Source organism: Oncorhynchus masou, unplaced genomic scaffold, assembly GCF_036934945.1.
Source record: "Oncorhynchus masou masou isolate Uvic2021 unplaced genomic scaffold, UVic_Omas_1.1 unplaced_scaffold_2105, whole genome shotgun sequence".
Taxonomy (NCBI): domain Eukaryota; kingdom Metazoa; phylum Chordata; class Actinopteri; order Salmoniformes; family Salmonidae; genus Oncorhynchus; species Oncorhynchus masou.
In genome coordinates, this window is record NW_027008584.1 from 60038 (window position 1) to 79973 (window position 19936).

The 19936-nt window shown below is 41.3% G+C and overlaps 2 protein-coding genes across 4 annotated transcripts; one reads left to right on the plus strand and one right to left on the minus strand.

Annotated features, from left to right (window-relative positions):
- The first annotated feature begins 2346 nt into the window (after positions 1–2346).
- Positions 2347–9478, plus strand: LOC135532908 (GTPase HRas-like). 3 transcript variants are annotated; one of them, XM_064960338.1, is made up of 5 exons: positions 2347–2652; positions 4325–4437; positions 5697–5875; positions 7438–7597; positions 8437–9478. In XM_064960338.1, exons 2-5 carry the CDS (start codon positions 4327–4329, stop codon positions 8548–8550), a joined length of 564 nt encoding a protein of 187 aa, XP_064816410.1. In that variant the 5' UTR covers positions 2347–2652; positions 4325–4326; the 3' UTR covers positions 8551–9478. The 3 variants fall into 3 exon arrangements, with proteins under 3 accessions (XP_064816410.1, XP_064816412.1, XP_064816411.1); XM_064960340.1 differs by lacking the exon at positions 8437–9478 and adding an exon at positions 7709–8412; XM_064960339.1 differs by lacking the exon at positions 2347–2652 and adding an exon at positions 4792–4856 and having other exon boundaries at positions 4371–4437.
- Positions 9479–12633: 3155 nt separating this feature from the next.
- On the minus strand, positions 12634–19401 carry LOC135532911 (hemicentin-2-like). The gene is made up of 9 exons (XM_064960342.1): positions 19351–19401; positions 18004–18079; positions 17264–17611; positions 16217–16468; positions 15789–15839; positions 15026–15307; positions 14728–14824; positions 12896–13034; positions 12634–12773 (listed from the first exon to the last, which is right to left on the minus strand). Exons 1-9 carry the CDS (start codon positions 19387–19389, stop codon positions 12750–12752), a joined length of 1308 nt encoding a protein of 435 aa, XP_064816414.1. The 5' UTR covers positions 19390–19401; the 3' UTR covers positions 12634–12749.
- Positions 19402–19936: the final 535 nt, after the last annotated feature.

A 19936-nucleotide genomic window follows, 5' to 3' on the forward strand; every position in this document is an offset into this window, starting at 1 on the left:
TGTGTGTGTGTGTGTGTGTGTGTGTGTGTGTGTGTGTGTGTGTGTGTGTGCGTGTGTGTGTGTGTGTGCGTGTGTGTGTGTGTGTGTGCGTGTGCGTGCGTGCGTGCGTTTGTGTGTGTCGGGTGCAGGTGCTGGAACATTGTGCGGTGAGCATGCTGTAATGATGGTTTCATGGGTGCAGTGAGTGCACCACACAACGTGTCCATGTGTCCACGTGTGACAAGAGAAGTAATGATGACTTCGGATGTTAATGTTGAACGCACGCTGCTTCATTATTTCATGTGATGAAACTTGTCGGCCTGTTAGTGAATGACTGGCTGTTGGTGAATTGTGTGTTAACCTTTTGTGCAGTGATGGAAAACATGTGCGGTTGCCATTGCACCACAGTGTGCAATGTGTGTCTAGTACTGGTCTTTGGCAATATGAACTGTATCTTCAGGTGTGTGTGTTCTGTCATACTATACAGTGTATGTTTGCGAGGCTAAGGGGGACTGTATGCTTTACGTGTCCTGAACAGAACATTTGAGCAACCAATCCTGGACTTGTTACTATAGTTGTGTTGTTGTTGTTGTTTTTCTGTTGATTTCTTTTGTCTCTTGGATTCTTACTTTCCTGTTTCAATGTTCTCCTCCGTCTTGTTGAAACGTACGATTACCTGTGGGGAGACAACATGTAAAAACACATACAGACATATACATACAAAAACACACAACAAATATGACATGTATGAAATATGTATATGTGTAAAATAAAAGGTGTATATAAAATGGTGTCATCGTTATTAGTCATATAGCATATATACATGTATATAAAATGGTTATTGTCATATCATATATACATGTATATAAAATGGTGTCATCGTTATTAGTCATATAGCATATATACATGTATATAAAATGGTGTCATCGTTATTAGTCATATAGCATATATACATGTATATAAAATGGTGTCATCGTTATTAGTCATATAGCATATATACATGTATATAAAATGGTGTCATCGTTATTAGTCATATAGCATATATACATGTATATAAAATGGTGTCATCGTTATTAGTCATATAGCATATATACATGTATATAAAATGGTCTCATCGTTATCGTTATTACACCCCTGTGGTCATTACTGTTTACAATCGATCCATAGTTCTGGTTTTATCCCTTTCTAAGTTTACAATATCATATTGGTTACAGTCGTCATATAGCACTGGTACATTTGAGTAAATACAGCGATTGGTATTGTAAGAGCACAAGAAATGTTTAACTTTTTACATAATATTCACATTCATATTCCCAATGTTCTCTCTCTCTCTCTCTCTCCTCCATGACAGATGGATGCTGGATTATCTCTGTGATTTTAGGCAAAGATTAGTGAGAAGAGCAGATGCACTCAGTAGAGAGAGAGAGAGAGAGAGAGAGAGAGAGAGAGAGAGAGAGAGAGAGAGAGAGAGGGAGGAGAGGGGGAGAGAGAGAGACATGGGGCAGGATGCAGGGGATTGGCTATAGCCTAGGCTATGGCAGGGAGGTGAGGGGGAGAGACTGGTGTGTGTGTGTGTGTGTGTGTGTGTGTGTGTGTGTGTGTGTGTGTGTGTGTGTGTGTGTGTGTGTGTGTGTGTGTGTGTGTGTGTGTGTGTGTGTGTGTGTGTGTGTGTGTGTGTGTGTGCTTCCCTAAATCCTTAGTGAGCTGTAACACAGTTTGATCCATCACTGTCAGGGTTCCACTACTGACCTTTACAGCACCAATCCTCTCTTTAACGAATGCAGTTCGATACTTACAGCAAACCCAATAGAGGTTAAGGTATTCCATTAAGTTTTATTTCCCAATATTATCCTCAACCAATTTGTCAGTTTGAATATCGTTTTTGAAGGAAACCCCATAAAATTGGGCCATCAACCTTGTGCTTGAAACGTGTCAATAGCGTGCAATGAACAAAGCGATCTTGACTGTGTCTGTTTTACATAGACATGGTTCGCTCTTTTTACAGCCTTTCGGTTGGTTAGCCGCTAGTACAATGATTCCATCTAGTGGTCAAATTATCTCCGCACACTCAACAACCCAAATAATCGAGCCAATCAGACTCGAGTGCGCTCTTTCCAAACCTCACTGCAGCAATGTCTTTGATTGGTTCATCTTCGTACAAAGGCGGGACTATCAAGGTGTTGAGAGCATGCGATTTATTTTTTCGGACACAACCAATGAGGCTTTCAGTCGGTTCCTGATTGGTCAGTTTCTGATTTGAAGGCGGGTATAACCGGAAGTAGAACGAAAGCCCCATTCTGGTTAGGTTACTCTACTGTCTGTCTACTTCACCACAATGGTATTGGCTGTTAAATCAATACCATTGATTGCGTTTGCCGTGAAAGCCTTACCCCTTTTCAACCACAATGGAGTCTAGAGAGATTTACTCCCCTACTACTAATTCTTACCTATAAATTAATTCGGGTTATATTCAACCTATATTTCCCGTTCATTGCCAACAGTGATTTGACATATTTGTGGCTCAATTGCCGCAAAGATTGCAGTTTCTAAAAGCATATATTTGTTCTTAGCTGGCTTCAATCAGGAAATTGTTTCAGGCTATGTAGCACTAATCTCATTTTGTCATTCAAACGCTGCATTTTTGTTTGGTGAAAAACGACCAACCAAATTAAGGTAAGCGCTCTGATTTTTGTCATTTTCCTCATGCAATAGGCCTACATTATTATCGCAGAAATGCAGTGATTGTATTCTGCCTAGTGTGTCATCTACCGCAGTCTGTTAGTTATGCTATGCTAGCTAACGTTAGCCCCCATACAAATCTGGGTCAAATTAGAGCCGGCCTCTTTGCTAGCAGATACCAGCATATTTTTGTAATGACCGCGAATAAAGATTGATATCCTGCAATGATCAGACAATTCTCCGGGCCGTGGGCTATTCCAAATCACTGGAAAAGCATATTATGTGAACTTGTTGTTGGCTGTACTGTAGACACCACAGGTTTCCTCGTGCCTTTGTCTTACTAATGCCTTGTTTTCAATTGAAATAGTATACAGAGCGTTTTCCTTTGGGGGATGCTCCTCAATCAAAGGGGTCCCCCAAGTGTACAGAAATATTGTCTAGAATGTACCTAATTGGACTGAAAGACGAACACCTCATCACACTTGAACAGAAAGTATATAATTAGCCTAAAATATAGGACTCGTTTGGTTCAGAAATGAGTTAATGTATAATATTGTTATGAATTTGGGGACTAGCCCTGACTGGGACACAAACTTTGATCTAGAGACTGTCAAGTCAACACCTTAACCATTATGCCAAGAGGTCAGAATGTCTTGTTGAGGTTTGGTTAAGGGCCCTACATTACCATTCCTTCAGGAGAGTGTGACCCACGCTTCTCTATAACAAGTTCCTCAGGTGTACACCCCTCTCAGATGGCCTCAAGGATGCCATCCCACATCTGACACCAGTGTAGCCAATTTCGAGGGGGTAGCACCGGCCAGGACTCAAATCTGGGTCCAGCTACTGTAAAGCCCAACACATGAATCATTACGGCAGGAGGTCCAAGTCTCTTTGAGGTCATTGGGTTAAGGTCTCTACAATGAACCATACAGTCAGATGTAAATCTGACATGCACACACACAATTACACACACAGACATTTCAGAACTTATTTACAAGTAAGAAAACAACTAGTACTTAAATCAGTTAACCCACTGTTCCTAGGCCGTCATTGAAAATAAGAATTTGTTCTTAACTGACTTGCCTAGTTAAATAAATGTTAAAAAAAAAAAAAATATATATATATATATATATATATATATTATATTTTAAAACCAATTTAATAAATCTACATGGATTCAACATTAAAAGTTACAATATGTAACTTTTTGGGTGACCCAACAATGTCTATAGAAATGGGAGTTATAGGTCTGTCATTCTCATTTAGTCTAAGTGGTAGATCTGTTCCATGTGTGCTATTAAAGATGCAATATGCAGGAATCGCTCTGCCATTTTCTGGTTGCTAAAATTCTAAATAGTTTGCCTAATTTCAGTTAATGTGACAAAACAAGCAGTCATTGTGTAGAGAAACATTGTACTCTAAACCGCTGTGAAATATATTTTCCATAAACAAAAATATTGTATTTTCAGTTGTTTTGAAGCTGGTGTAACAAACTGAAAGAAGCAGAAACAAAACATAACATAAGAACGGGAAGCATAGTAATAGCTTACATAGAACAGATCTACCACGTAGACTTGCTTTCAATGAGAAGGGCAGATCTATAACACACATTTCTATGTGAAGCTTTAATGGAAACACGTGTTTCTCTTTCTCCCGCTCTCTCCAGGCATGACTGAGTATAAGCTTGTTGTGGTGGGTGCTGGAGGTGTTGGGAAGAGTGCCTTAACTATCCAGCTCATCCAGAATCACTTTGTGGATGAATATGACCCCACCATCGAGGTGAGTTGCAGGTGTTTGTCTCTCTGTGACTCTTATTAAAGGGGAACTCCGCCACTTTTCCCCTTATATCTCCAGCACCAAACCAGTGTCTACATATATGAAAATGACACGTTGTTATGATCTGTAGTTAAAAAGTATAAGAAGGGTTCCTAAAAAATGCTTCTGTGACATCACAGGGTGGGATTAAAAGTAAGAGAAACTGGGATTTTCAAAACCTGTAACTAGTTTCTAGCCAAAGGGATGCTATTTCTTCCCCCCCCCCATCAATGTTTGAAAATTTAAAAAACTTTTTTTTTTTTTTTTTTACTTTTTGATGTCATTTAAAAATTATTTCTCTTTTTTTTTCTTATGTAGAAATGAGCTGTTTCCACATATGTAGACACTGGTTTGGTGAAAAGTTGTGGAGTTGCCATTTAATAGTAAGTTAATTCAATTGAAATTGTCTGCTTCAAACGTAGCAACCCACTATATGGAGTCTATGTAGATTCTATTCTATAATATCTATCCACAGTCTCCTGATCATTAGGATAAGTGTTGCCGCTAGCTAAATGGTTAGAATGATTTACAGAGTGGTTCTGTAAGCTATGAGGGTGGCAAAGGGGAGGGGTTATTACTTTCCAAACATTGTTACGATCATGCTTTCCAATCCATTCAGATTCACACCAGTACCTATGGGTAGGTGGTAGGAGTCTATTAGAAATTGGCACCTGTTGTCTCTGGATAATGTTCATTTGGGCAGCGGTTCCCAAATCCAGTCCTCGAGTACCCCAACAGTACACATTTTTATTGTAGCCCCGGTGAAGCACACCTGATTCTAACTAGTCATCAGGCCCTCAATGAGTTGAATCAGGTCTGTTAGTCCGGGGCTACAAAAATGTGTTCTGCTGTGGGTTTCTCCAGGACAGGAGTTGGGACCCACTGCATTAGAGCAACAGAAAACAGAAAAAAAGACAGTTTTGCAATGGAAAACAAAAATAAACATTTTCTCATTGGACAAGTCCAGGTAGTCCCTCCCTGTTTCTGCTTGTTTCCTTCCATGTGATGCCTAATGAACACACCCCTATTTTAGGACTTGTACTAGGTTGAATATACCCAGGTTAGCAAAACCTAATAATTCCATGTGGAAGCTTCTGAAAATAAACAGATTCCCAGCAGTGTTGCTTATTAGCATCGCCTGTCCCATTGTTTTGAATTCCTCATTTTATGCTAAGAGTTCTAGAATATTAGAATCCTGTTCTTAAGCTTTATGTTCAATCTAGGACTCGTACAGGAAGCAGGTGGTGATTGACGGGGAGACGTGTCTGCTGGACATCCTGGACACAGCAGGTCAGGAGGAGTACAGCGCCATGAGGGACCAGTACATGAGGACAGGGGAAGGCTTCCTTTGTGTGTTCGCCATCAACAACATCAAGTCCTTTGAGGACGTTCACCTGTACAGGTACTGACTGTCTGTCACAGTGACTGCTGTCCGACACCTGGAGTGTATTCATTATTCGCAGACCTTAGTGAAACATTTGGCCTGTTTGTGAAAAGTTTTGCAATGGAAACCGTTTATACTAGGAAGCAAACAGAAGGAAACTGGGAGGGACCTACTTGAATTTGTCCAATATAAACTCTAGTTTCCATTGCAAAATGGTTTCTGTTTGGAGTAAACTATTTCCGTTGCAAAATGTCCCGCAACAGACCAAAGGTTTTGCTACGGTCCGCGACTACTGAATACAACGCTGTAGAGTCATTATCATGTTCCGTTAGCATGCATTCTTTTCCCTGTTGTCAGACTCCGTTAGGCATCACGCCCCAATTAAGGCCCAACTCTAAATGTGGAACAACAGCTAAATGGTGTTCCCGCTACTTGGTTTGCTTTAACTTGTTGACGCTACCCATCCCGGTAGCGGGATAATTGTCATCAGCAACCGCTGAATAGCATAGCGCCACAGTCAAATAACATTACTAAAAAAATATTCATATTCATGAAATCACAAGTGCAATATAACACAGTTTAGTCTTTTGTAAATCCACCTGTAGTCTCAGATTTTGAAATTATGCTTTACAGCGAAAGCAATCCAAGCGTTTGTGTAAGTTTATCGATAGCATAACATTATGTACACTAAGCATGAAGTAGCTAGATCACGAAAATCAGAAAAGCAGTCCAAAAAAAAGTTTACCTTTGATCTTCGGATGTTTTCACACGAGACACAACAAATGTTCCTTTTGTTCCATAAAGATTATTTTTATACCCAAAAAAACAGATGTTTGTTTGTCGCGTTATGTTCAGAAATCCACAGGAAAGAGTGGTCACAACAACAGACGTATATTCCAAATAATATCCATAATGTCCACAGAAACATGTCAAACGTTTTTTATAATCAATCCTCATGTTGTTTTTAAAATATATATTCAATGATATATCAACCGAGTGTGTAGGTTTTTCAATAACAGAGGGAGAAACAGTGGCGGCTTTACTCAGTTGCGCAAAACACACTCTGAGAGCCCCCACCTATCCACTTACGCAATGTAATCCTTCACGCTCATCTTTCAAAATAAAAGCCTGAAACTATGTCTAAAGCCTGTTGACACCTTAGGGAAGCCATAGAAAGAAAAATCTGGCTGATATCCCTTTAAATGGAGGATAGGCATGCATAGGAACGGAGAGGTTTCAAAATAAGAGGCACTTCCTGATTGGATTTTCCTCAGGTTTTCGCCTGCAATATCAGTTCTGTTATACTCACAGACAATATTTTGACAGTTTTGGTAACTTTAGAGTGTTTTCTATCCTAATCTGATTCTAGTTTCTGGGGCTGAGAAATAGGCAGTTTCAAATGGGTATGTTTTTTAGCCAAAAACTAAAATACTGCCCCCTACAAACAAGGTTAAAGCTGAGGGATGGGACTGGATATCTGTAGCCACTCAAATGTATAGATGGCTCTATGAATGCAAGGACTGACGGTCCATGAAGTCAACGTGATCATTTGAACCATGTGGGTTTTTTCTCCTCCTCAGAGAACAGATCAACAGGGTGAAGGACAGTGACAGTGTGCCTATGGTGCTGGTGGGGAACAAGAGTGACCTGGGGAGTCGGAGCGTGGAGAGCAGGCAGGCTCAGGAACTGGCCCGCGGCTATGGTGTGCCCTTCGTGGAGACCTCTGCCAAAACCAGACAGGTGGGTTTTCCAGCCAGGGGAACTACACGGGGGAGCAGTAGGAATGGACCAGCTACACTGGAAGCATAACTTTTGAGCAGCACGTGATCCACTTTTATCATGTGTTCACAGGCGGGAATGTTGAAGTAGAACCAGACGCTGAGCAGCGCTCTCCTACTTCTCACACTCTGCAGAGATGATGCGTCCATTGTAGCAGGCTTGTTCAGCCTCAGACTGGGAAAATCTAAACAAACTTTATTTGTCACATGTGCCGAATACAAGTGTAGACCTTATCGTGAAATGCTTTACTTACAAGCCTTTAACCAACAGTCCAGTTCAAGAAAAGTTAAGAAAATATTTACCAAATAAACTAAAGTAAAAAAAAATATAAAAAGTAACACTATAACAATAACGAGGCTATTTAAAGGGGGTACCGAGTCAGTGTGCGGGTGTACAGGTTAGAGGTAATTTGTACATGTAGGTAGTCCTGTGGCCATTTGATTAATTGTTCATCAGTTTTATGGCTTGGGGGTAGAAGCTGTTAGAGTGTTTTGGTCCTAAACAGGGAGGGTCAGAGGAGGTGTTGTCCTGACAGACTCCTGTGTCTTAACTGTTGTGTATCATTTGAATAAACTCAACTGACTCACTAAAGGTATTGGGTAACATAACACATTTATACACAGCCGTCATGTCACTATTTGAGGGCACAAATGGGATAACTTTGATATTGGATACATTCAGGTAGCACTCTTCTATTCTACTCGTTTGCTCTGTTTTTGAGTCTACTGAAGGCGACCAAGCTGCATTCCATCACGCTTCATTTGAGTGTAAAGTTTCTCCTTTGTGCGTCTTTGTTTCAGGGAGTGGAGGAGGCGTTCTACTCTCTAGTCAGAGAGATCAGGAGGTATAAGGAAACCAACCGCAGCAACAAGAAGAGCAAGAAAAGCACTCAGAGACGTTGCACCATTCTATAACACCACACACACACTGCACATACCTCATAACCCCCCCCACACACACTGCAGTTCCTTTACCACATGGGAGACGTTACTTCTCGTGTTGACGGGATCTGGAATGGTGAACACATCAAGTTCCACTTTCTGTCATTGGTGTCGTTACCGTAGTAACGGAAACTTCACTTCCTGTTGCTTCTCATTGGCTGCACCATTAGAATTGTGACTTCAGTTTATCCACGTTGTTTTCTGACAATTGTAACAAGAAACTAGAAGTTGTAGCATTGAAGAGGGGATTTATAGACTGGGTTTAAAGCCGCCATCTTCGGTTGGTTTAAATATGAACGTCACTTTACTGCCCCTAGTGGTAAATATCTGAGGGGTAATTAATTGATTAATTAATGGTCTCATAGCTACACATTCCAAATGATCATCTGGTTTATTTTTTCACCCTAAGGGGGAAAAAATAGATTTTTGGTCTTTGCCAACGTGTTCTGCATTGCAAGAAGCCAGTGTAGGCTAGCTTTTCTTGCATTCCAAGGTAGTTTTCTCTTCAGTATTTACACAAGTGGCTATCCCTGTTATTGTTTTTTAAATGATTCAGCAGGGTTGTAATAGAGAAGGTATTTTGGTCCTCACCTAGCCTCACTCTCACTTTCTGTATTAAAAAAAATCCAATCAGAGTCAAAGGCCACAACTCACTATTGTCATTAGGCAGCGTTTGCATGGGCAGCTCAATTGGGATTTTTCTTTTTTTTCAATTATTGGCAAAAGATCTGATTGGTCAAAAGACCAGTTAGTGAGGAACATATCAGAATTAGGTTGCCTGTGTGAACACGGCCTTATACTGTTGCCATTTCTATAGGATCATGTCCAATTATTTAGGCAAGCTGTTCAGGTCAGTGTCCTAGCTTGAGGTCCATTAAAGTTAAAGTTGTGCACATGAAAATGTCTATTGTGACTTCTGATCGCCAGATTCCATTTTGATGTCCGTCGTGTGGTATTATTTCAGATACAAATTCTGGATGTGTTCCAATGTCCATGCTAGCATACTCCTTAGTGCATGCCCAATAGTTTCATGCTAAGTGGCATGGTGGTTTGGTGGTCGAGAATTTGAGCTGAATGGTCTCAACTCAATCGGCCTTTGCAAATGAGTAATGTGTAATTTGCTAATATCTGTAGCTTTACATTCTTAATAGCTGAAGCCAGGGACTTTTCCCCCAGAGGTTGACACAGAACGTGTCAGAGAGAACGTGATTCTCTTCTGTGGAGATCGAAACAGCGTTCATTCTGTACCATGTATTTCAATCTGCAACATGTTAATTACTTCAGTCTACAGGTATCTGAAGTGTTAGACAAGAGCATCGGGGGACAAAAACAGGTATTTACACACTGAAAGGTGTCAGACCAACACTTTGAGTGAAAACATGCTGTTTTATTGGTTGGAATTATGCTAAATGAGGTCATTGGACACTTTCTAGTCTCATCCCAAATGACTGATGTAATATGTGGGCCGAGGTGAACCCACAATGACCCTGGTGTTGCCAGCAGGATGAGCAGAGGAAGAATCCCCCTAAAGATTCAGTAGTTACTGAGTGTAACCTATAGGTGTCTATGGTAGTGTTCCATTGCCCAGGCCGGTGCAACAGTACCAATGTTCTAATGGTGTTACTCAGCTCTCCGGGAGTGTAGTCTCTCATTGCCCCCCTGTTGCACATATTTCTTATAGCCCAGCACTAACACACTTGACGCAACTTCTTAAGAGCTTGTTGATCGTTGCAGCAGTTGTGCTACTGTAGTGCTGGACTAAAGTAAACAATTGTGCAATTCTTAGGGTCCTCAAACTCAACTCTGGACCTCGAAGCCGGTTGTACTGCAATTTTTCATTGTTGCCCTCTAATCAGGACTGATTTAGACCTGGGACACCAGGTGGGTGCAACTAATTCAGGTAGAACAGGAAACCAGCAGGCTCTGGACCTCGTAGGGTAAGAGTTGAGTACCCCCTGCCCTAGGGGGACCTGTGACGGAGTTGAGCAACACTGCCAGAATACATTCTACTTTGAGAGACGACAGCATACCGCCAGTTACTGGGTTGTACCGCCAGTTACTGGGTTGTACCGCCAGTTACTGGGTTGTACCGCCAGTTACTGGGTTGTACCGCCAGTTACTGGGGACGTACCGCCAGTTACTGGGGACGTACCGCCAGTTACTGGGGACGTACCGCCAGTTACTGGGGACGTACCGCCAGTTACTGGGTTGTACCGCCAGTTACTGGGTTGTACCGCCAGTTACTGGGTTGTACCACTCCTTCACAGTTACTGGGTTTCATAAATAAAGTACTTTTGGCTATTTGGACCAGTTACTGGGGATGGGCCCTCCTTTCTGTCAATCAGTTACATTTAGACACTTATGGGCCCTCCTTTCTGGGGAGCTACAGTTACTGGGCCCTCCTTTCTGTCAATCCGCCAGTTACTGGGGTCAATCAGTACATTTAGACACTTATGGGCCCTCCTTTCTGTCAATCACACATTTAGACACTTATGGGCCCTCCTTTCTGTCTACATTTAGACACTTATGGCCTCCTTTCTAGTCAATTAAGGTTGTTTCATAAATAAAGTGGCTTTTGGCTATTTGGACTTGTGTGTCTTTGTTTTTGGTGGAAACAAGTTGAATAGAAAGACACTTATGGGCCCTCCTTTCTGTCAATCAGCTACATTTAGACACTTATGGGCCCTCCTTTCTGTCAATCAGCTACATTTAGACACTTATGGGCCCTCCTTTCTGTCAATCAGCTACATTTAGACACGTATGGGCCCTCCTTTCTGTCAATCAGCTACATTGATGCCTTTACTAGACTATGGGGATGTTTTTTATATGAATGCTTCCGCTCAGTGTTTGAGATCAATGGACACCCTTTACCATGGTGCTTTGAGATGGATTTTAAACAGCGAAACCCTTCCGCACCACTGTACTTTGTATACCAGGGTTGGCTGGCCTTCTCTAGTCAAGCTCAGTCACTGTTATACTTTTATTTACAAAGCCGTTTTGGGTTTACTACCATTTTATTTGGGCATTTTTATTGTTCAGAAATGTAGTGGATACTCTTTGTTCGCAGGACTTTATCCTGCTAACTGTTCCAAATGTCCCAACTGAATTTGGTAAAATGGCTTTTATGTACTCTGCGCCATCGTCTTGGAACACCTTAAAATACTTTTCAACTGGAAGAACTTGTCACATTGGTGTTTTTAAATCACTGATGAAGAATGTTGACTGACAGGTCAGGAATCATTGTTTTTATTTGCTGTTTTATGATTTTGTTATACTCTTGTGGATTCTTTGGTTTTTACAAGATGACTTGTAGTTTTGCATGTTGTCTGTCTAATTGTGTAATGACTTGGTGCTGCCGATCTTGGCCAGGACGCTCTTGAAAATTATTTTTCAAATCTCAATGAGCCCTTCCTGGTTTAAATAAAATATATCAGTAAGCAGGATCAAATGGAGGGGGACCACCCTCTAGTGGCACAATGGCTCTGCTTCTCTAGACGGAGTATCAGAGCGGAGCAAGGAGCGAGATTCCCGAAACCTGTAGCGTCTGCGTTCTCGCCCGCTTCAATAACGCTCAAAGTTGCGCTCAGTACATGCTGGTCCCAGCATGTATTTGTAGTCTACTTGTGTGCTGCTATAGCCCTTTGCTTTAGAGACTGTCATGGAGTTCACTAAATATGTTCATCAAGAAACTGATCAAACGCACAGGTGCTAAAGCAAGGTGACTTACAAAGATGAGGACCAAGAGCAAGAGAGTGCTGTGACTTAGAATTAAATACAAATTAAACAAATGACTTAATGCCTTTGAAAAGTATGATGGTGTACTTACTACGTGCACATGCTAAAAGAAAGGAACGAGTTGGGTAGATAACTGTCATTGTAGCAAAATATTTATAAACTAAAATTCAGATCTCTTAAACGTTTAGTTCGTTTTTGTTCTATTTATACAATAGCCCTGGCATAATCCCACGTTCAATTAGCTTTCCGTTTTGAATGGATTATTTTGCCTAAAAACCTTTTAGGCGTACCTATAGAAAATCAAATATACAACTCTAAATTTGATCATTTAAAAATTACACCCTTTTTAATAATTTTCAAACGGTTATATGGTGTTCACTTCTAACGCTATTTATGTTGAGGTCGCAGGCATAGGGTCTTCTTCCGCCAGACGGTCTTCAGCCAACAGTGTTTCTGACATTCTGAAAGGAGAGAACCAGATGTCACTTTCAACTGGGGGAACATGTGCACACTTTGGGAGAAAGGAAACGTTATTGTGACTAACCCGTAAATCATCAAAGTTCTTTTCAAGGGAGAAACTTACAGCCAGAGTGTCATACTCAGGAGACATTGTCCTTTTATTCAGAGTCATGTACGTGTCATCAGACTGCGCCGTGTGTGTCGGTTTACCACAAGGTACCATCTGGGCCTCCCCGATAAAGTTCATTCCTCTTGGGGTTTTCCTGGAGAGAGTGACAGATGACATGTAGGAGTCCCAGGTCAACAGGCCATAACGCTGTAATATAGAGTAAAGTTTATGCAGCAGTCCCAGGGCAACAGGCCATAACACTGTAGAGTAAAGATCATGTAGTAGTCTCAGGACAACAGGCCATAACACTGTAGAGTAAAGATCATGTAGTAGTCTCAGGACAACAGACCATAATGCTGTAGAGTAAAGGTCATGTAGTAGTCTCAGGACAACAGACCATAATGCTGTAGAGTAAAGGTCATGTAGTAGTCTCAGGACAACAGACCATAACACTGTAAAGGTCATGTAGTAGTCTCAGGACAACAGGCCATAACACATAAAGGTCATGTAAAGTAGTCCCAGGACAACAGGCCATAACACTGTAGAGTAAAGATCATGTAGTAGTCTCAGGACAACAGACCATAACACTGTAGAGTAAAGGTCATGTAGTAGTCCCAGGGCAACAGGCCATAACACTGTAGAGTAAAGGTCATGTAGTAGTCCCAGGACAACAGACCATAATGCTGTAAAGGTCATGTACTAGTCTCAGGACAACAGACCATAACACTGTAGAGTAAAGGTCATGTAGTAGTCTCAGGACAACAGACCATAACACTGTAGAGTAAAGGTCATGTAGTAGTCTCAGGACAACAGACCATAACACTGTAGAGTAAAGGTCATGTAGTAGTCTCAGGACAACAGACCATAACACTGTAGAGTAAAGGTCATGTAGTAGTCTCAGGACAACAGACCATAATGCTGTAGAGTAAAGGTCATGTAGTAGTCTCAGGACAACAGACCATAACGCTGTAGAGTAAAGGTCATGTAGTAGTCTCAGGACAACAGACTGTAGAGTAAAGGTCATCAGGACAACAGACCATAATGCTGTAGAGTAAAGGTCATGTAGTAGTCTCAGGACAACAGACCATAAGTAAAGGTCATGTAGTAGTCAGGACAACAGACCATAACACTGTAGAGTAAAGGTCATGTAGTAGTCTCAGGACAACAGACCATAATGCTGTAGAGTAAAGGTCATGTAGTAGTCTCAGGACAACAGACCATAACACTGTAGAGTAAAGGTCATGTAGTAGTCTCAGGACAACAGACCATAACGCTGTAGAGTAAAGGTCATGTAGTAGTCTCAGGACAACAGACCATAACACTGTAGAGTAAAGGTCATGTAGTAGTCTCAGGACAACAGACCATAACACTGTAGAGTAAAGGTCATGTAGTAGTCTCAGGACAACAGACCATAACTGTAGAGTGTCATGTAGTAGTCTCAGGACAACAGACCATAACACTGTAGAGTAAAGGTCATGTAGTAGTCTCAGGACAACAGACCATAACACTGTAGAGTAAAGGTCATGTAGTAGTCTCAGGACAACAGACCATAACACTGTAGAGTAAAGACACACTTATTTTTTTATATGCCATAATTTCCTAACTGGATTCTAAATACTTCGCCTCTTAGAAGCACAATAAGCTGTTCAATGAAATGCTATGTCTTTAAAACATAGGTATCCTAATGGCAGGGTTGGGATCAATTCCATTCCGGTCATTTCAGGAAGTAAACTGAAATTTCAATACTTTTCAATTAGGAACATTTGAAATTGGAATTTGGTTTACTTTCTGAATTGACTGGAATTTAAGTGGAATTGACCTCAACCCTGGTATCTTAATGGACTCACCTCTTCTTCAGTGTGCCATAGAGGATGACTAGCAGAGCTCCAGCTGCCAACACAGCCACCACCCCCACAACGGGAGCCCAGGGAAACACTGGTTTACCTGGGAGAGGACGAATTACCAGATAAAGACTCATCTACTCGCATCAGAACATTTAACCTACAACCCTGGTGAAGGTGACCACCTACAGAAGTTGACTAGTTGAGACCGGCCCACTAGGCCAAATATAAACCAGCCCATCTGACATTTGCCCGAACTACAGTATGGCCGGTCTATTCTGCCTTAATTAAATGGATATCTTACCTGTTACACTGAGATGCACAGTTGCAGAGTCAAGTGGTCCGTATTGAGTCTCAGCCTTACAGAAGTACTGCCCACTGTCCTCATTGCTGATGTTAAGGATGATGTAACTCTGCCCTGATCCTGTTTCTGAGAACCCCGTCCGCTCTTCATTCTTCTTGTACCAGGTGTATTTGTCCACTGGTGGCTTGGCATCACTGCTGCAGGTCAGAGTCACTGATCTGCCCTCCACTATTTCCCCAGGGGGACTGACTGTGACTGACACTGAGGTGTTATTTGGGAAGTCTGGAGGAGAAAATGATGACAGTTTGTGACATCTAGATTAACACCCACAGCTCATGTTGTGGTGACATTGAGCTGTTCATGGCATGTTATTTAGCACATGCTGACTGGGGTCCTTCCACTCCAGAGGGGGTTACTACGAAGCAAGGGTCAATGAGTTAGCCAGCTAACTAAATATTCTAAAATAATGTTTTATTAATAGAAAACGAGCTTAAAATGACATGGTCTAATTGACTGAACAACCAAAAACACACATTGAAGTTGAGCTTTCTTAATGAATCAGAAAATCAATGGTTATTTCTAGTTGTTTATCAAAGTTAGCTGTAGTATACCCCTTTGTTGTTTTTCAAGCTAATGCTAAGATGTAGGTCAGTAAACAAAGCCATATTTGGGTTGCTGACTCTCAGAACCAATAGATGATTTGCTAGTGACATAAACAGATGAAATTCATACATTTCTAATATCCTCTCTATACACTACTTACATCCCACGACAAGGATCACTGCCGGACCAGGGGAATCCTCTCTATACACTACTTACATCCCACGACAAGGATCACTGCCGGACCAGGGGAATCCTCTCTATACACTACTACATACATCCCACCAGGGGACAAGGATCACTGCCGGACCAGGGGAATCCTCTCTATACACTACTTACATCCCACGACAAGGATCATCGGACCAGGGGAATCCTCTCTATACACTACTTACATCCCACGACAAGGATCACTGCCGGACCAGGGGAATCCTCTCTATACACTACTTACATCCCACGACTCATACACTACTTACATCCCACGACAAGGATCACTGCCGGACCAGGGGAATCCTCTCTATACACTACTTACATCCCACGACAAGGATCACTGCCGGACCAGGGAATCCTCTCTATACACTACTTACATCCCACCAAGGATCACTGCCGGACCAGGGGAATCCTCTCTGCCGCTCACCGCACAGGAGTAGCTGCCTGCATCTTCCCTGCCTACCGGGTCTAGTTCCAGGTAGTTGGCCATAACCTTGACCTTGTTGGTGTAGTTCAAAGGCTGTTTGTCCCTGTACCAGGTGTAGGTGGGATTTTCACTCAATAAGCAGGAGCCACAGGTAAGGTCTGCCCACTCGCCGTCCAAAGCTAGGTCAGGGGTCAAATCAACATGGAGCCCTGGGTAGAGTGGGGGTCATTTTAATTTGAGATTTGATTTCAAACAAAATAGCTTTATTAGATCAAGTCAAACCCAGGAAAATAACAGACAGTAACATAAAGAATAAAACATTCTCCTCCCAAAGCTTCCTACAAGAATCTCCTATTTTATTGTTTCTTAAAATTACAGATGAAGCCAATGTTTTATTCAATGTGAGTAATCCGCTGATGGATGATGGACAGCGGAGATGATTGTCCGTCTAAAAGATGCATCTGCTTTTCAAAAAGAATAGAGGACCAAGTCACTCTTCATATAATTAATTAACATGCCTTTATTAGTATGGCATGTTCAATGGAAACAGAGTTGAAAAACTCTTACGCGTTTTGGCTGCATGGCCTACGTCAGGGGGGACAAAGAAGTGATAATACAATGTCCTCTTTTGAACAGCTTTTTCCCCTAAAAAATAAGCTTTTCAAAAGAGGACATTGTATTATCATTTCTTTCCCTGATGAAATCCATGCAGCTGAAACGCGTTGGAGTTTTTAATCTTTGTTTTATATGAAGAGAGCCTTGGTCCACCTTTCTTTTTGATGACCAATTTACCCCTTTTACCAAAGAGCACCTTCCATCTGCCAAAATGTACTATTGTGCACCTTAGCAGCGCTTCCCTTCTATTTCTATGCACAGGCTTTTGTCGGCCTTTGTGAAGACTTTGTGCGTATGCAACTTGTCCAAAAATAGCTGACTTGAGTTGAACATTGACGGACAGCGATTTTCTCCATATTCATGTGGATGAATTCATGCCGTGGCCTTACCTGTCACATTCAACCTGACTCCTGGATTCCCCATCCATCCCCCAGGATTCACGTCAGTCCCAAACAGGAAGCTGTAGGATCCTGAATCGCTCTCTCTCAGGTCTGTGATTCTCAGTGTACAGAGTTGGTTACTGTCCCCTAGATACTCCACACGGCCTTTGTACTCAGGGTTCAAATTCAGATCCAGAGACTCAGCACCAGGCACTTGACCTTTGAACCAGAAAGCTGTTGTGACTTTGTGACCCTTGGGAAATGTGTAAGAGCAGGGCATGGTCACAGAAGAGCCCTCTAAGGAGCAGACTCTCCTGGGGGTGTAAGTCACACTCCCGTTGTCCTGACCCAGACACCCTGAAACATAGGTCACACATCAGGATGCTGAATTGTAATTCCATCATTAATGAATTGATACTGAAGATGGTCACACTCTATAAACTATGAGAGGTCAACCTCTTGTGCTGAATGTGTTTTTTACTGACAAACTAAAGAAGAAGTTCCAAGAAGTAAGAAGTACATTTGTGGTGTTGAAATCTATTCTAAGAGAGTTCCAAGTTTCAGAGAAAAATCACCAAAAGAGAAGTACTGTAAGGTTTAGTTGTCAACTGGAAACTGTACGCACCCTATTTTCCCTGTATGACTGTACACTACTATATGCTCAACAACGTCATAAATCCAGATCATTCCTTTTCAGGAGGTAAACAAACAAATACAACTAAAATAATATTTAATCTCATCCAGTTTACCTGTAGTCACGAGCAGGATGATTACCAGGTTGGAGTACCAGGTAACCAGGTTACCAGGTTGGAGAGATCCAGCACCCTGCAGAGAAACAATAAGAAGAAGAAGAGGATACAAAAGCATCATTATCATCATCATGACAGAACATACTTCATGTACAGTATACTAACCAGTCAACATCATCATCATGACAGAACATACTTCATGTACAGTATACTAACCAGTCAACATCATCATCATGACAGAACATACTTCATGTACAGTATACTAACCAGTCAACATCATCATCATGACAGAACATACTTCATGTACAGTATACTAACCAGTCATCATCATCATCATGACAGAACATACTTCATGTACAGTATACTAACCAGTCAACATCATCATCATGACAGAACATACTTCATATGTACAGTATACTAACCAGTCAACATCATCATCATGACAGAACATACTTCATATACAGTATACTAACCAGTCAACATCATCATCATGACAGAACATACTTCATATGCAGTATACTAACCAGTCAACATCATCATCATGACAGAACATACTTCATGTACAGTATACTAACCAGTCAACATCATCATCATGACAGAACATACTTCATGTACAGTATACTAACCAGTCAACATCATCATCATGACAGAACATACTTCATATGCAGTATACTCAATGCAAAATAATATGAGAAGAAATACTATGATATGAAAAGTATGAGATGACACACAAGGCCTGATAAGAGGGACACCTGTTCAGAAGTACAACATACATAATACTAAATGGCTAATTAAACCTGCTTTTAACAAATCTTTCTATTCTAATACTACAGCTATATTTTTCTCGATAGTGGGGTCTTCACATCCAGACCACCACAAGGGACTATCAAATACCCTTCATGGTGATTCAGATCCTCCTACTGTGTGTGTATTTATACTACTGTGTGAGATCTCTAACCAAATCCTTCCAATGTATGTATTTATTTTAGTACCTACCAATGAACTAGTTGAACTTGAACAAAGAAAAAAATAATATAGAAGCACTCTTACCATGTTGAACAGGAGTCCAGTAACAGAGACTCTTACCATGTTGAAACAGGAGTCCAGTAACAGAGACTCTTACCATGTTGAAACAGGAGTCCAGTAACATAACAGAGACCTGAAACAGGAGTCCAGTAACAGAGACTCTTACCATGTTGAAACAGGAGTCCAGTAACAGAGACTCTTACCATGTTAAACAAGTCCAGTAACAGAGACTCTTACCATGTTAAACAGGAGTCCAGTAACAGAAACAGACTCATGTTAGTCCATGTTACCAAACAGGAGTCCAGTAACAGAGACTCTTACCATGTTAAACAGGAGTCCAGTAACAGAGACTCTTACCATGTTGAAACAGGAGTCCAGTAACAGAGACTCTTACCATGTTGAAAAACAGGAGACTCTTCCATGTTGAAACAAGTCCAGTAACAGAGACTCTTACCATGTTGAAACAGGAGTCCAGTAACAGAGACTCTTACCATGTTGAAACAGGAGTCCAGTGTACCATGAAACAGGAGTCCAGTAACAGAGACTCTTACCATGTTGAAACAGGAGTCCAGTAACAGAGACTCTTACCATGTTAGTCCATAACAGAGACTCTTACCATGAAACAGGAGTCCAGTAACAGAGACTCTTACCATGTTAAACAGTCCAGGGTCTTACCATGTTGTTAGGAATATTAGTGTTGATTAAAATGACTGAATAATATTCTAATTTTAAATGGAACTGTAACTAAGTAAACTTATACTCTGTTTTATTATATCTGATTAACAATATGAGTTCATAAGAAGGGATTGTGTGACACGGACAAGGAGTAATTAAAGTTAATGAACACCATTCCAACTAGGCAGAAAGAAATGGTTTGTGGATTAAGTAAGCAGATAAGGTAGTTAAC